At 38.9% G+C, this 18021-nt stretch overlaps 1 protein-coding gene across 24 annotated transcripts in view; it reads right to left on the reverse strand.

Annotated features, from left to right (window-relative positions):
* Positions 1–18021, reverse strand: part of ANK2 (ankyrin 2) — a 336396-nt gene that overhangs the window by 57175 nt on the left and 261200 nt on the right. For 16 of the 24 annotated variants that reach the window (XM_082759087.1, XM_082759101.1, XM_082759095.1 and 13 more), the window contains 3 exons: positions 17808–17880; positions 5173–5317; positions 447–549 (listed from right to left, as the gene is read on the reverse strand). In XM_082759087.1, the coding sequence (XP_082615213.1) occupies positions 447–549; positions 5173–5317; positions 17808–17880 (321 nt within the window). Of the gene's footprint in view, positions 1–446; positions 550–5172; positions 5318–16253; positions 16335–17807; positions 17881–18021 lie in introns of all 24 variants that reach the window. The other 8 variants (XM_082759097.1, XM_082759090.1, XM_082759105.1 and 5 more) reach the window with 1 other exon arrangement.

An 18021-nucleotide genomic window follows, 5' to 3' on the forward strand; every position in this document is an offset into this window, starting at 1 on the left:
TACACTTGCCCAAAGCAATCATATCTGTTAGTGCTCATACTGAAATGAATGATGTGATTTATCAAAGCGGCATTTCCTAATCATTATTTTTTTAACTTACAGGCATGCCTCACAATATTATCTTTCAGGACAATGCCCTCCAGTTCGTTAGATCGCCTGAATATTTGACCCAATGGCTATTAGTATCATTCAAAAATAAGTTAAAATGGAGAACGTTATAAAGATAGATCCTGTACTACATTCACTCAGCATAGCCATTTATCTTGGAATAGTTTCATATTGCATATAGTACAATATGCCATTAAATATCAACTGAAATTACAGAGATTTGTATTACACTAGACAAGCAGCATGCACTACACGGCATCATTACTACAATCCAAACAGCAATCTTTTTATGTTTCCGTATTTGTCCAACTGGTGAGTGAAGTAAAGAGACTGCTTACCTGCTGGCTGGGGATTACAACCGTGTCATCGATCATGGCACTGTCCCTCAGGTAGGAGGCATGGCTCAGTGTGTGAGACCTGTCTGAACTGAAGGACCGCAGGCTGGTAGGTTGGTAGGATGCCATAGCAATGGATCAGCAGTACAGATGATGTTGGAAAGGTGTGATGAGAGAACGAGTGGGAGAATGAAAAAAAGCGTGCTATTAGCAATATCATGCAGCTTCCAGGGGGAGTATGTAATAGTCATGGGGGGGAAAACAGCTTTACAAATCCGGTATGCCACCTTTCTGACCAAGGGCCATGAAGTCTTTTGGCTGACTTTTGTTTGCCCCAAACACAGAACCTGGAGATTAGTCTAGGTGACAGTTTATATTCACAAATGGCTTTCTGGCATGATCATTTCCTTATTGCAAGGAGCATGAATTCCTTTTCAGTAAGGCTCTTTGGAGGAGTTTTCTCACCTGCTTCATAATGCAAACAAATTACTACAGAAACCAGAATGCTAACACCCGAAGAAAAGCTGAAATGACTCTTGCCTACTCTCTCCCATTAAAACTGTAAATGCATAAGGCTTGATCCTGTCCCCTGGAAGATACACACAGCAAGGTGAATTGTGGCCAGCCACAAGCTCCCGTGCGACACAAGGTTCTTCCTCTGTATGCTAACAGCATCTCTCGAGCAGCAGTCCGAATGTCAGCACTGTTTTCTCTGTGAGTACACGCAGCTCTACAGAGCATTGGTTGCTGTAGCAATGAGGGATGCAAGGCAATAAATAAGCTGCTTCCAAGCACAGGCTCAGAATTTAACTGCAGCATCCAGGAGCAAAAAGCCAAAAAGACAAGACACCACAGAAGGACATATTGAGGTAAATGGGGTTCCTGCTACCAAATCTCACGAGTTTTGTCCTTTATATGTATTTACTAGCAGCAGTACTACAATAGTGACCTTTAAAAACAGATGAGCCACCTTCAGATGTTGTACGTGCTCTCTGTGATGTTGTTCTGTACCCTGAGGAAGGCAGCACATGTAACTGAAGGAAGCAGTTTTATTCTCATGGCTTACGCACCCATGAGTAGTACTCATAATGACTAACACGCGGGATCAGAACAGTAGGCCATTTATCTAGACATGCAGATTTTTTAAGGATAATTAATTTTTCAGTAGTTGGCAATAAAAATATCACGATTATGTTGTGGACATGAGATTCAAGTACTTTAAATGCAGATCTTGATGGAAATCAGATTTTAGTATCTGATTCAGACCAATCAGCCTTTTTAAACAATAGCTAAATTCACTTAATAATTTTTGATCCATTTTTAAAAGCAAATTATAACCTTATTAATAGAAATATATTACAATGAAGAATGATCAATGCCATTGTTATGCCTATTTAGCATAACAGATGGATTGCACAAAACTGAAAGCAAAGGTAAGTATTACACAAGTATCAATGTTAGAAAAGTCTTGAGAAAAGAAAAAAAACACAACCAAGTAATCTCACATGTCATGAAATGTCTTTCACCCAGACATGTAAGGCTGATATTTATATTATTGGGATCGCTCACTTCTGGAATAAAACTCTGATTCCATTAAAACAAACAACAAAACTTATTTTGATTTCAAGTAGTTCACCCTGTTTTCATATAATGATTTCAGAAAAAAATTATGACAGGAACTCCTGACAGAAGGGTACTCTGGTTAAACATTTTAGGGTGAACTAAGTAGGCAGAGTACATGTAGTTTACTCATAACAACAGTACTTTGGTGAACATTTGTTCTTTGGGTGGAAAGCGAGCTCCAGTAGCAGACCCCATTTGCCATCATTACACTTTATTGATTTTAATACTCAACACTTTCAGAACTGCTTTGCTGTGCCATGCAATGCTTGCAAGAAGTTCACCATCCAGGTTGTAGGTTCTGCCATTCAGCTAATGTCATGTCCTGGACAGGGACTAAATGACCAGAAGTATGTCCTAGATTTGACTGTTTTACTGTATGGTGACGTTGTCAGTATTCTCCTGCAGGTACCTGACATTACTACCACCACCACGGCCAGAACGTATCCAGTACGTGGCACATCTGTGTGCGCTCCAGTACACACCCAATGCACTCACAGGATGGACTTCTTCAATAGACAAGGTGTGCACAAGCACGACTAAGGTCTGTACCAAATTACTTTAATTTTTTACTACACTTTATTTCAGAACTAGTTCAGATGCTGCTGCCCCTCTTCTGTGCACTGTACCAGCTACATGGAGAGCTAACCAGCAGTTCAAGCCTGTGCTTCTGAGATTTAGGAACAGAGGCGCTGACTGAAATAACAGCCCAGTTATGGAACTGTAGTGCTGTTGGACAGAACCAACTGTTTATTATTTTTTATTATTAAAATATGACCCTGAGTAACCAGTGACACTACTGTCTAAGTGCAGATTCTTTCCAAATCCGGCTGATAAATCTCAGCCCCGGAGCTTGTGATCAATAACACTCTCCTCTTTGAACCATGGAACCCAGCAGCCCTGCAAAGCTCCCAACAGAAGAGTGTCTTGCCTGTGTTAGGTAACGCACAGGCATGCAACATCACCTGTCCTAAATGCTGCACAAAGCCCAGAAAAGCAGCAAAATCTAGCCAAGTTTCTAATCTGGTTGACTAGAGGACCACATTGTACGCATCCACTTTCCAGCCGAGTCAGAGATCTAGCAATCTCTAGCCCAGGTGAGTGTACCTGTCACTGTGGGAAGCATAAGGTGTTTCACAAACTTGGGAAAAGAGCTGATATCATTGAAAACTGTATAAATTGGCCTTGAAAACATTTCACTATTCAGACTGAAAGCCTTCCTCTCAGCAGTCATGAGCCAGAGAGGTGGAAGGAACACAAAAATACTGCTGATCCAATGTGGCCTGAATCAGTTCTTTTTCTCCATATTCAGGAGAATCCACCTCATGTAGTCAATTCTATTGATTTTTTTATTCTACCCCTGTTTCTCCACATAAAGATGAGAACAGCTGACTTTCCCAGCAGCACGATGACAGGAGGACAGCTACCAGTTGCGATCAATCTCACGTAGCTTCAGAGAAGTTTCTCTGGGACAGTGGCTACGTCACACTGTGACCTTCCTAGACAGACAGTACTGTGGTACCTTTATTTACCTCTGCATACAAACTCATTTAAGACTACTACCACCTCCAACAACGTGTTTCATTTGGTTCTTAAGGTCAACATTCCAGCCCCACAGCAGGCCTCCAAAATGGATGAAGAGAGACAAGTGCCATGAAAGGATATAGAGACGACGTTTTCATGCTATGTAATACCTACCTGGGCATGGTGCTATGAAAGCATATGAAAAAGAATGAAGGGGAGAGAGAAATAAAATAAATAGGGAAGATGGTTACAACAGAAAAAAATATGTATGTTTTCAAATCAAATTGTTTAATGCATAAAATTATGTGAGTATAGGCTGCTAACATTATTTTGCTTTGCTGAATTTCTTGAAAAACCAACATCAGTGTGATGCAATGAAAATCACAAGCAAAACCAAACTAATGCAAGCAGTCTGAAAATTCTTACAACCAGTAACCTGACGGTGACAGAAAATGACACATGGAGTTAGAAAATGTCCTTTTTTTTCATTCTTTCTGCCTTTATCATTTTGCTTCATTTCAGTATAACCATGTCTGATAAATAATGTGAAATCACTTTCATAAAACACAAAATAGGACACATCAATTATATGGCTGTGAAAATCTACTGAAATCCATCGACAGTGTTTAAAAGTTAAATTATTCTAAATGAGAGCAAAAACTAACTTAACACTTGCCAGCACAATCACTCCCATACAACATCTTAAAAAAAAAACATGTTGTTACCATTGAAAAAGCGTAATAAAAGGGTTTGATTTTTAAGCACTCTGATGCAGTTCATAAACATCTTCTGAGACTCAAAAGCAACACAGTCACTTTGTTTTCAGTGGATTCACTGGAGCTGTCTAAAAACCAACAAAGACTCCGAGTTTATAAGACCTCAGTGATGAGAGATTTACACATGCTGTGAAGCAAACTAAACTGTTTCCTGACATCTTTTGTTCCAGGAGCAATTCACAGCCTACTGAAGTAAACAGAATGGATCCAACTGATTCCACTGAGCTTCAGAAATGCTGCCAAAATAACAATCAAGACTGGAAAACGAAGTTTTCAAATACTTTCACACTACAAATACTTTCTGTTGCCAAGATCCCAAGGTTTTTGTTGTTCTTTTTTGTTTGATTGTTTGTTTTTAATGAATCTCAGTTCCCCATGAACTACTCCAAAAAGTCAGCTCACCTATTGCTAAAAGACCCTGTCCACCCACCCATTCCCTCACTCACGTCAGGAGATCAGGATGATTCATGAGCCCTTTCCATACACAGCTAGACTCTTCTTCCTTTGCCTGACCACAAGGGCAATAAAGCAAGCCATGCTTTTTCAAGAATCAGAAACAAATTCTTCTCTAGATTCTGAGTACAGTATTAGTGCCAGATGTATTCGTTTCTGGACTGGTTAGGAGATATTCCTCCTGACCACACCTTCTCCTATGAAGTGGCGACTGGCACACTGACCTATCTAATGCAGAAATCTTGACAATTGGATCCCATGTCTCCCTTGATTTAGAGACACTGAGAAAGGAATTTCAAACACTTACAACAAAATGTGTGTAGAACTGCCACAAGAAAACGTGTCCAGGCAAATACCTGTCAGATCGCCCTCCTTCCAAGCTGTACCTCAGGTAGTTCATACCATCCAAGAACTGGCTGCTTGGTAAAGAGTCATCTCCGAGTTCTTTGAGGTCTTCTGGCCTAAGGTACTCTCCTCCATCTCCTGTCATTGTATCATCACCTTTAAACCAAACACAGAAAGGACAGGGATAAGCACACACACGTTTGATTTTATTTGCACATGGGGATCAACAACTGAATGGCACAATTACAGGAAGGCATTTCCCACTCAGGAAACACTGCAATCCACAAGCAATTAATGTATTTAATAAAGCTAGCACATCAAGCAGGATTAAAGGAAATTAAAATAAATAAAGGTGAATAAACAATTGTATTTAATCTATTTTTTGCTGTTGCACATACTGTCAAGGGGCAAATTTCTTTGCTATTCTGTAAAGCATGGTCTGTCCACCACTTCATCTTTTTTAGCTCTCTAGTCACAGGTATGTTGTATCACAACTGGGAAGCTTAAGATTAAATATTGCCATATATTTGACTGCATGCTACATGTTTTCACCGGGAAAAGTGTTTTCTCTAGACTTATGCCTGGCAGTTGCAAATCCTAATTCAAACTCTCCATTGTCCAAATACCTCTTCATATGAGGACATCTCACCCAAGTTCCAACATCATTCTGTGATATGCAAAAGATTATTATTTCTAAAACATGGCCATATCCAGAATCTGGAAATAAATTCACATATGTAGATGCTACTGATTGTTAATCCAAAATCACAATGAATCAAAGCCTAAATGATAATTGGTTATTTGATACAGTAACCTTTTTGCACATATAACTTGAAATTTCAGGCCCAAAATGATTTTCCCAAGGAAATTCTGTCTATATGAAGTCATCGTTTGCTTTTGCTGGCAGACAAACAAAACAGCTTCAATTGCCAAGCAGCATGTAGGTGTTTCTTTTCATTCCTATTTGCAAGACAGTTTCTCTCCACAGTTTATTCAAGGAGACGTTAAGTATTTCAGCCACTTTTGGTGAGGGTGAGCCTGCCAGCAGCCTGGTGTGGCCCACAGAAGCACACAACAGGACCCCAGGCTGGCCATCGATGTGTTCAGTTTTTCTCATTTTCTCAGCTGCACTGGCAAGTGTGAAGAACCTGAAGCTCCTGTTCAGTTATGTGAAGAAGACTGCAGCTTTCATACAGGAGCAGTAATCAGCAGCTACACGTCCCAGCTGCAGGAATTCACCCTGATATGCTCAGAAACACAAAGGATTGCAAGGGTTAGACAAGTGGTCTCTGCGCTGTTACAAACAGAATTCATTGGGCATCAGGACAGTTGCCTCCTGTGTGATCTGAAGAGCTAACAAAGCAAGGCTGCCAAAAACAATTAATGCTACTGCTGCCATTTCTAGTAGAGCACCCTTCTCTTTTCCCTGCAAAATCTTAGCACAACAAAGTACATGAGTGGTGCTCACTCCTAAAGGAAGAAAACTTGGTATTTGTTTTCATAAAACAAATCATGTTAGTTTGTCTAGCTTGATGTTTCAGCTAATAAATAAATCATTTTTATTTTTTTCACCAAAAAACATGTAAGTTTGGGGATTTTAAAGATATTTTTTTTATGTGTGTACACAAGTATTATATATAAAAGTGAGCCCTAAATCTTTTCAGTTTAAAAACAACAGCTCTTGAAAATTCCATCTGCCCACATTAAGAGGGAGAAACTGGGCACAGTTTCACAGAAAACAATGAAATGCATTTAATCATGGCATGTTTCCTGCCTTCTGACAGATGATGCCTCCTGTTTCCTGGGAATGTCAAATTATAAAGCAGAGGGCTTAGTGAAAACTTGGAAGATATTAAAGGCAATGATGTTAATCAAACAATAAAAGGAATATCAAGTTATATTGTGAATAACTAGATACTGGTAATCACGCCGGACATTCCAGCTATAACAGAAACAAAGGCGAAATCTTCACCACTTCCATCACACCCACATCCTTTAAAAAATCAAATCTCTGCTCTTATTTCAACTTTGGCTTCTCATCTAAGAGTTGTCAATAACGGGTCTAAGTAACACTCGCAGTTTTGTATGATGTGAACATCTGTAAGCAGCAGTAGGAGTATGCATGAATCACAGAATGGCTCGGTTGGAAGGGACCTTAGAGACCATCCAGCTCTAGCCCCGGCCATGGGCAGGGACACACCTCACTAGGTCAGGTTGCCCAGGGCCTCATCCAACCTGGCCTTGAACACCTCCAGGGATGGGGCATCCACAGCTTCTCTGGGCAGCCTGTGCCAGGGCCTCACCACCCTCTGAGTGAGGAATTTCCTCCTAAGCTCTGACATAAATCTCCTTTCTTTTAGTTTAAAACCGTTCCCCCTTGTCCTGTCATTATCTGACCAAGCGAAATTTGCTCTCCATCTTTTTTATAAGCCCCCTTAAGTACTGAAAAGCCACAATAAGGTCTCCATGGAGCCTTCTCTTCTTCAGGTTAAACATTGCCAGCTCTCTCAGCCTTTGTTCATGATGCCTTCAGAACATTTATCTGTTGGTAATGCAGCTTACTTGCTAGTGTACTAGTCTTGAGTGAGGCAACCAGAAGTTAATATCACTCCCCACAAAGCCCTGTGCCCTTCCTTCTTCACTGAATGAAACCAAAACTCCTAAAAAAAACCTGCATGGCCTAGTATATGAAAAAAAAAAAAAGTGTTTAAGTATAAATATAAATAATTGTGCAGCAGCATAACTCTTCATACAACCGTGCTTATCTGAGAGTCTTAATGTCAGGTCTGCAGGGCAACTGCACATACACAATGGGAATTATTTTAAGTTTGTGTAAAAAGCACTCATTCATCCTGCCAGTAACACTGCGTTGTCATTAAAATATCTCAGTGTTGTCATTAAAATATCTCACACAGCTCTACTTCTGAATCTCAGCCAACTCATTGTACTGGAATTTGTACAAAAATATACAGATTTGTTATCTGCTGAGAAGAAATTACACATTCAGCTGACCATGAGCTTCTTTATACAGCACATTTTACTGGATGGCAGTTTTGTAGCAGTACAAGAAATGACCCCTTTTAATCATGCTGGAAATGCTTCATTCACATTCCCCACCAAAGTAATGGCAGTCTTGTTTTCTCCACTTACTAAGCAGTTCATGACACACATAGCCCTTTACACTGATCTTACCAGATTTCCAGTGCAAAATTTTCCAATTTCCATTTTGGAAATTTTTCAATTTTCAAAATTTTCCAATTTCCATTTTCATCCCGGCCACTGCTCATCTCTCACATATCTCTAAAGATTTTGTCCAAATCTGACTTTCTGAACAATGTCATCTCCTTTAGGGAGTTATGAACAGAAGGAAAATAGACAGAAATACCGATCAGCTGGACTCTGCTAAAAGAAACACTGGGGATTTACTGGAAAGGACGCTTGAACAACAGAAGTCAAACAAAAAATCTCCAACCCTCTATATTTAGTATTAAACAAAAAATGGCAAATATTTGAGTTCCTGCACTTGTTGCTATTATTTTTATTTTGCAGAGTGCCAATGGTTCCCAATACAACGGGCAGCTTTGCCATAACACACAAAGTGTCATGGTCCCACTGCACTCTCACGAGTGATCCAGTTAGTCCATTAATCTGCTTCCAGTGGTCAAACTAATGCCTTGCAACAAAATGCAAGCACCCCACACTCCCCAAATCATACGTTTTGTACAGTTAGCACACTTTGAAGCACCGGATCCAAGGTGAGTAAAGACAGGGAAAGAAGAGAAAACAGGCTGTAGAGGTGGAATAAAAGAGACAGTAAATCTGAGAATCAGAACCTGAAAATTCAGTAAGCTTTAGGACTTAGACACTATGTTTAAGGCGAGGAAGGCCCAATAAAGAAACCAGTAATGGGCAAGTGAAAACTACATTAAATGGTTGCTCTGTTGGTCTTAAATCTTTGCCTTAACCAAGCCAACCAAGGGCATAACTACTTTAAGCAGCGAAGCACAGCTCGGAGGTTCTTGTGCTGGCGAATCCATGTGTACCAGAGTACTGAGCTGTGCAAACACAGTGGCTCAGAAGCACGACAGCCACAGCGACTGAGGGCTGCATGTGAGCAGTGAGCTGTCCCACGGCAGGAGCCCCTAAGCCAGCAGCATGGTCATGCAGCTCACCCGAGAGGTACCCCCACAACCAAGATGGGGGAAGTTTTCCCCTCTGCTCTGTTCTGTGCTGTAGATGTGCCCAAAAAAACTGAACAGCTACTTCTCTGAGGACCCCGACCCTTTAAGATGCTGCTGCCACAGAAACTAAACCAGACGAGCAGCAGTGGCGTCATACTGCTGGCCTGCGGGCAGCTTGATGGAGCCTCACACCACCATGAAACACGAGGAGCAATCAGCACAGATAGGCAGGCAGGCACACAAAAAGCACACCCAGCATGAACGAGAACCTTCCCTTCACCAGCCCTTTCAAAATACAGCTGCCTGGAGGTTTTTCTCCTCGCCTAGATTAGGGAGCTGAGTAAATACCATTGCCAGGCACTGTAAGAGCTACACAGAGCTGTTTTCAGAGATTGCATTAAACAGACTCAAACAGCCAGCTCACAAAAATCCACAACTAATCAAATTTTTGCTCAAGTCAGCAATGTTGTATGATGACTCTTACCCATCTTTTGTTTTTCCGTTTATGCTGGTCACATATTATTTCTTTACAAATTATTTCTTTACAATTATTATTTTACAATAATAATGATAATAATAATAATAATAATAATAATAATAATAATAATAATAATAATAATAATAATAATAATAATAATAATAATAATAATAATAATATCCTCCTTACTGTCACAGGGAACCGTGCAAATGCTAGATCAGATAAGCAGCTTTAAATTTTATACCACCACACTCTGGATACACACCTACAGCATCAACTCTTTTGGGGAAGCAGTGACTGGGGCTGTTCCCTCAGTGCTCTCCTGCTATTTAAGGCAATTTCTGCAGGAGAATTCCTTTGGATCTGTTTCTAACAAAACATACAGAAGATGTAGGAAAAGGTTAAAAAACGAAAGAAGGAGGGCTGTGATAGAAACTGCCAGAAATTGCCTTTAAGAGATGTTTTTAAAGCCAGACACAGCCGTGTGAGATTGCCAAAATTACTGTTTTCTCTGCTACATGCAGATAAGTCTACAGCTCCCCGCATACGTGCTGCTTCTTAGAAGTCACAGATGGAGAAGGGACAGCCACGGTAAGCGTGATTTTTTACTGCAATATGTAAGTCCTGATGTAAGCATCTCAACAGAAATGCATAACACAGTTTCTCTGACACTTCTCTCGGCCACCTCCAGTTCCCTGAAGTCGCTCCTCTGTTTAATGGCTCCCCCACACGAGGAGTTTCCCTGAAATGCAAGAGGTAACAGCTGTGCTATTTATAAAGCTGCTAAGTTGGATCTAGGTAACAAAGAAGAAAAGCACTACCTTTCTAGAACTGGAGCGGGACAAGCTATTCCTGCCTCTCTAAGCCACAGAAACCTTGGAAGGTCACACATATTAACTGGCATGCTGACAAGTCTGGGGTGTGGTGGGGCTACCATGGGATGTACGGTCAGCCTGGGACTTGAATGAGTGCCTTGCATGGCTTCAAGAGGAGCAATAAAGCAGATCCCTCAGAGATTTCTGGGCAGGAAATGTCATTAAAAGAACACATTGGGGAAGGTGCTGGAGAACTGATTCGGCTTTTTGTTCCCCCCCAGAATGGTGCTTTATTCTCATGGAAGAAGAAAATTCACTTTAAATCAGGTAAGTGTTATCTACGAAATAAGAAATTTCCTCTCAATATGAAACACTTACATGGGGCACTAAGCAAGGAAAGTTTGCTCTAGCTGTACGGACATCTGTGACTCAGAACAAGCCTTCACCAAGATTCTGCACTTGTTCAAGCGAAAATGATGGGGAAATGGTCTTTTCCTTCTTATCAAGGATACAAATTACTTACTAATTTTGCCTTTACGAAATTCGCATGGCAAGTACCTCTCTTTCACGTAGCACTTTTTATAAGATTTATAAAATGTTATATGCAGACACACAAGTCACAGCCATGTTGTTCCCGAGGGAACAACTGCCCGAAATACCTGCTGTGCAAGGATTGGGTAACATTCCTCTGATTGGGACAATCTTCAGCTAATTAAGGTTAATGCAAATGCAAAAGCATACTTTTTTTTTAACCATCCAGGAGTAGGAATGACATCCAGTAGCTTTGAAGACATCTTCCGATCAGCTGGGTATGACTAGTCAAAAAAACATTTCCCCTTTTTAACATGTGATGTGATTTGCTTGAATGAACAATCTGTTGTAGCTCCCCATGTAACTTCGATCTCTGCAGAAAATAATGCAAGGCTCAACACTGCTCATAAAGTAACCATTTAGGACAGAACGTATAAGTAAATACAGTAGTGTCTCCTGGTCATGCGCATGCATTATTCCTTCTGTGCACAAACAAACGTGTTTGTACTTTTGATCGTGCCTACGGATTTCACTGACATCATTTATTATTGCTAATCTGGTCAATTCTATTTTTTGTCAACAACACTGAAGCAAATGAAGAACATCAGTTTCTCTAAAACTTGCCAACATTTTTGCAGCCTACCCACAATCTCCTATTTTTCAGTACTAAAATGTTGACAAGTGAGGAATCTTTAGCAAATTCTATCCCAATAAAAATAGGTCTAATTTCTTTGTAATGACAACACCAGATATAAAAAAAGAAATGAAAGCTATATTCTGTCTGAAAGATTTCAGTGGAAAAATTCAAGTAAGCCTTTGTTGTATTTTTTTTTCTTTACGGATCCTAGCAACAATGTCAATAAAGCTATAAGAGAAAAATTGAGCAGCTAACTATTAGACTGAGAACCTTTCACTTTAACACAACACAGAAAAAAAAAAAAAGGCTACCATTCTTCACATTTGCTGTGGTATTGGCATATCTGACACTTTTAAGAATTTCTTTTTTAAATCCTCCTTTTGCTCAGGCAGAAAGATAAAGTATAACTCATTTCAGGGAACCAACTCCCATCATCATGGATGACCTTGTTAAAATGATCCAGCTGTAAATGTAAACCATCCATAAAACAAATCTTTTAGGGCATCTAAAACATAAAAAATAATTTAAAAAATTGGGATTGATATAGGCATATTTTCTGTGCAGGTTCTCGTAAGTAAAGTTTTAAGAATTAATACTCACTTCCTATTTCTTTGTGAGCACGTTTCTTTCCCTTTTTCAGTTGAATTATCAATACATGGCTTCTGATTTACTTCTGTATATCAACTGTCTTTGGGTATATTTTATACCACTAGTTATAAGATGCTTAATTTAGAGTGTGTATGAAATCAGTGGTGTTATTCTGAATTTACAGTGTTTTAGCGTGCACTAACAGCACCTTATGGAATTCTTACCAGGAACAGTTGCTGACTTCAACTTTAAATTCCAGGTTTTATTAGGCAAATTATTCCTTAAGTCTTCCATTAATTAAGCCACTATTTCATTGGAATGATGTGCATGTACAACATCAATGAATTCTGCCCAGATTTAACTGCTCGTTTCTCTCACATGACAGTAGCGTTAATGTACTCGCTGCTACATTTTAGCATTGTTTACTGCTTTTAGAGACACTATTGTGGAATTCAGTATTTTTATCAATGTGCAAACTGCAGTTACCACAAACAGAAAATGTTCTCTTTGACAAAAATAATATTTTGGGTCATCAGAGCACATTATCATTTTATAATAACAATATTCATAATACCAATGATGTAGTCTGTTAGTTCCAGACAAGCAGTTACGAAGACAGGTAGACAGATGCATGCAGCATTTTATTGCATGGTCCCAAAGGGCCAGGCAAAGCAGCTTATCATTATTCCACTCAACAACTGGTCCAAGACAATTACACTAACTTCGCCAGGGTCACTCAGGAATCACCAATAAATTCCTGAACCCTACAGGACTGTGTATCTGCAAAGCAGTAACTTCTGGCCTGATTCCATCGATCATGTGTATCTGAACCAGACTTAATAAGCAACTTTGGAAGTTCTGTTCATTGACACTTTGTCTAGAATGAAAAAAAAATGGTCTACTTTTAATCCATAAAATGGATATTTTTAAAAATCATAAATCTGATGTAAATGGGTATGGATTAGCTGTAGACTGTTGGTTTTTTTTAGAATCTAAGATCACATTTTTGTTGTCCTTAGGCAGTGCAATAGTATACAGATATGCCACTGTCACTGGTGCACAGCCATGAAGGGATAGCAAACCCCACTGTTATGCAGACACTGTTACCATGGATACATTTAAATGATGCAGTATCACAATTTTGATCAAGCCTGACAACTAAAAGGGAAAAAAGGGAGCAACTCTGTGAGAGGAAAAATGCAACAATCTGACCCAGGGGCACTACCATATATAGGTATTAGCATATATTTATTTTTTTAATTATTTAAGGACATGAGATGATGCTTTTTCCATTTTTATGAATATTTCAACAAATTCAATGTCCTACTGTCTTTCTTTTTAAGATGCCTTTATGGCCTTTAGATTTTTTTCAAGAAATACAAATTTCTGAAAAAACAAACAAACAAACAAACAAAAAATAAATAAAACAACAACCCTGTGTTTCAACCAGGCACTGGGGTGAATTTCTACCAACTTTTAGACAAGCACTCTCATGATAAGGATGCTTTTTCTTTGGATATTGTGGTGCCATCTGATTTTTGAGACTCCATTGACTAGTGGCACGTGACAGTTTGCTTGACTTTTGTCTAACCCTTCTTTGCAATGAAAGTGTCAGCATTAATGGCTGTGCAGTGTGACCTGACCTTTACGATAGCCATCTGAGGGGCATGTTGCCACTCCCATGGTGTCTCACCTTCTACTTCACCTTTTCTATTCCCTTCTGCCTGCAAAAGTAGTCAAGTTTACAAGCTGAGAAACAGCTTGTAAAAACAAACAAAGGTTCATTTCTGGATACATTAGTTCTCAGGGCTGGTTCACCACATGGTGCAACGTTTGTGCTGACATAATGCAGGATACGGAAACCTGTGGTTTAGACCCATGACAACTTGCAGCAGCCAGAACTTGTTCTCAGAGAGACAGTGAAGCCTTATAAAAGGTAAATGGGTTGAAAACAGTTGCAGATAGAGGTGCAAACAGACATAAGTGAGAGCTCTTTGATAACCTGACCTACTGACTGGTCTGTATAGTGCTACACTTACTGTTCTGTCTCAGATGGGATTCGCAAAGGTAAATCATCGGCAGTCTGTACAGTTCTTTAGCCACAAAAATAATATAAGAGATGAGAAGAGATGAACAGCAACATATTCCTCACTATGATATTAACATATGAGAGAAAAAAATAGTCTAGATTTCATAGTGTGTCTGCACTGGCTTAGTCCTAGCAGAAACATTTGCCTGTGCTTAACTTCTCTAATTCTGTAGAGTTCACTCAAATTTTAAAAGATACTCTGCAGTACTTGCCCATTTCTGCTGCAAGGACACCTCATGTGCAAATTGCTTCTTTTGTGGCAACAGCTTTAACAGAACTAAAACTTGTCACAGTACAAACAAAATCGGCAAAATCGGATATGATGCTTAAAAATGCACATTTTTATAGTTCGACTGTATGCACACAAGGCTTTTCTGCTGGCTTGGATATGTATTACAGGAATCACATCACTTAACATCTATGCCTGTGGGAATCTAGTGTAACCCTGAGCAGCACATTCTTAACCTTTTTTTTTTTTTTTTCCCCCCCAATATCAGACTATCACCTTCCAAACACTGATCTAACAATGTATGACTATCCTTAAACACTCCTCATGGTTGGCAGTACTACAAGCAAAGAAAGCAGCAGTAAGAAACACATGTGCATGTGTGTATTTATGTGGTATATAAATAAACTGCTAAATAAAACTGCACAGTCACAGAGCAGGAAAGGCTCATTAATGCCACAGAGTATCTCACATATTTAGACCCACATAATTATCCTTGAGCAGATGAAGTAGGATTTTTAAGGTATTCTAAAAAGTAAAGAATTCTAAATAATGCTAGTGCTAAGCATGAAAATTAAAGAATTACTTACATACCAAGCCAAAATATTTGACAGACAATACGGCCCTTTACTTTATACTGCCAAGACTGGATTTTAGGAGTAAGAATACTGTATTATTATTGTAACAGTATACTAATTATGCAAGATAACTGTTTTCCAGGCAAAATGTAAAATACTCAACCACCAGGGATGAACAGGCTCCACCATGGAACCTCAAGTATTTATTTGCTCCAGTAGTTTTGTTGTGTTGAACTTTATCATTATATGCTTACAGCTGGCAGGTTTACCATGTCACATTAATTTATTTCAGAACATACTATGTCACTTCAAAGCTGCCAAGAACATAGTATTAGAGAAACTTTATTGCAAGCCACTTATAAAGACTACACAATCACTAAAGTTCATCTTCTTTATTAAAAAGTTCTCCACTCTTTCTGCCCCCAGCTACTTCATGTTCCTCTAATAACTACCATCCACATTAGCCATTTTTTCAACATCCTCAATATTTTGCCTCTAGAAGCTGTTTTCACAAGGACAATGGCATGAGGTGCTTTAATTGTGGCCAACCTGCTTAGCAACCTGCAGCAGGATCACAGACAGAGGCACTGCTGGTGTGAGTGCTCAGTGCAGCCCTGAGAGGCAACGTGCCCGAGTACCTGTATCATATTGGCTGGCTATTGACAAACAGTAGGTGTCAGATGGTAACAGGAAGCAGAGAATGTTAATTCAATGCACCGGAGAGCATTAGTCATGCTGGATGGTCATGGTAAATTCTGCCAACTAATTAGAGATACAGGTAGCAGATCTTGGATTTTCTGGCTTCCCTTATTCCTCCCACCTTTCAGGACACACAAGCCCAGCCACACTTTATAAGTAACGAAAAAAAGCAGTGTTAGGCACCCAGCTTAAGCGAATTTCTGTTGCTTCAGCACAAAAATAAAACAAACAAACCAAGTTAAACAAAAAGAGAAAGTTTGTAAATCTTACTCCATGAATTTCTGCTAACAGCACCTCTGCAACTATATACTTCCCCATCACTGAAGCGTTCATCATCAGAGTGTTTAAAGGCTGTTCAGCATACAAATTGATTTGAGAAAAAGAAACACCCTAAATATTAATCCCGTAGAAGCAGATAAACATACTGTGCTTTGCAGATTTAAAGATGGCTAAACAGTAGTTCACAAGAATAGGGGAAAATGAAACAAAATGAACATAAGGCTACAGGTAATATAAAGGTCTTTTGTCATCATAATTATACAAGTATTTGGATGTTCTTCAAACAGAGAAAACACAGCATTAACAAGCCTGACACAAAGAACTTAAGTGATCATTTTGCAGCAGAAAATAGCTTATTTTGAATATAAAATAAATAAAACAAACAAACACTTGTTTGCTTTGACTTGCAGCTTTGCAAGCATTAAAAAAAAATAGTATCTGGAGCCTAAACACAGTACTTTCTCAAGTGTAACTCATTTATCAGTGTAATTCGCAAAGTAATACAAGCAGTTTAGGAATATGAATGTGAGTAACTTCCAGAACAATTTAAAACCACAAGTGCATTCGTGTTCTTTGTAAAAGAAAAAAAAAAAAGGAAGAAATGGTAAAAAAAGAAAAGAAAAAAAGAACTTGTGTTCCTAATCCCTAGGATATTTTGAAGCTACAACCTCTCTATAAATTATTTATACAAAAGAATAGTAACCATAAAATATGACTTATGTAAGATACTGTAGTATTAATTTACACTTCTGATTATCAAAAAGAACTTAGAAAATTTTTGCAAGTACATGTATATATATTTGTTGTCCCAGTGATTAAGATTCGTACGATGTCATTCAAGAACTTTTAGAAAGGGATGTTTTTAAGCTATTTCCTTAACTCTGTGCTGTTTAAAAGCACAGTGCTTTATCAGTCCCTACAGAAGTTCACAGAAATTTTCTTGGGACTTAGCTAAGCGATACTACATATGCCTCTCGTCTGTGCACACAATAAAGTCTGGGACCAAAGTGCCAAAGTTATTAGCATGTTGTTACTTTATGTCATGCTGTATGCATCTGTGATTTGCGTGTGCCAAATACTCCCTCTAGGGAACAGTGTCCTCACCTTCCACCTTAGGCATCTTCTTATGTGAATGTTTCCAATTAAGCAGAACTCCTAGATATGTGTATCTGAAATAAGTGGCTGTGATCCAAAAATTTTACTGCTCAAATTCATCTTTATGGGAGGGTCAAATCCAGCTTTGGGACTGCTTTACATTTAAATTTTGAAATGTCAAGTTGAGAAATGTTTGCATTTGCTGATTTGGTTCAGATAAGATAGTAAGCTTTTATTTATTTTTTTTTTCCTAAAAAAGAAGTTGCATTTTGGTTTGGGTCAATTTTTGGCATACTTATTCAAATGCCATAATGATTACATCATAAAAAAATGCTATTACACAGATCATCATTTCAAGCACTGTAAAACGAAGATGTACGGAAGCAGCTATCCTAAACCTCTGTTACAGGTGGCATAGGTGGTATGGAATAGGAACTTAAAGTTGCTCACCTTCTTCATCTGAAACATCCAGGACCTCGGTCATTGTTTCAGGTACATTTAGCTTGTGTTTCTCTGTTACAGTCTGCAAAGACAGAATCATCAATCCTCAAATTAAACAACAAAAGAGGCAGCAAGTTTATAACAGAGTATTTTCAACAGCAGCAGAAGTGAGGATCTGTTGAGACATTTCATAATGTGATTCCCCTTCCCCTAACTATATTGT

This window comes from Aythya marila (genome assembly GCF_965140915.1).
Source record: "Aythya marila genome assembly, chromosome: 4".
NCBI lineage: Eukaryota > Metazoa > Chordata > Aves > Anseriformes > Anatidae > Aythya > Aythya marila.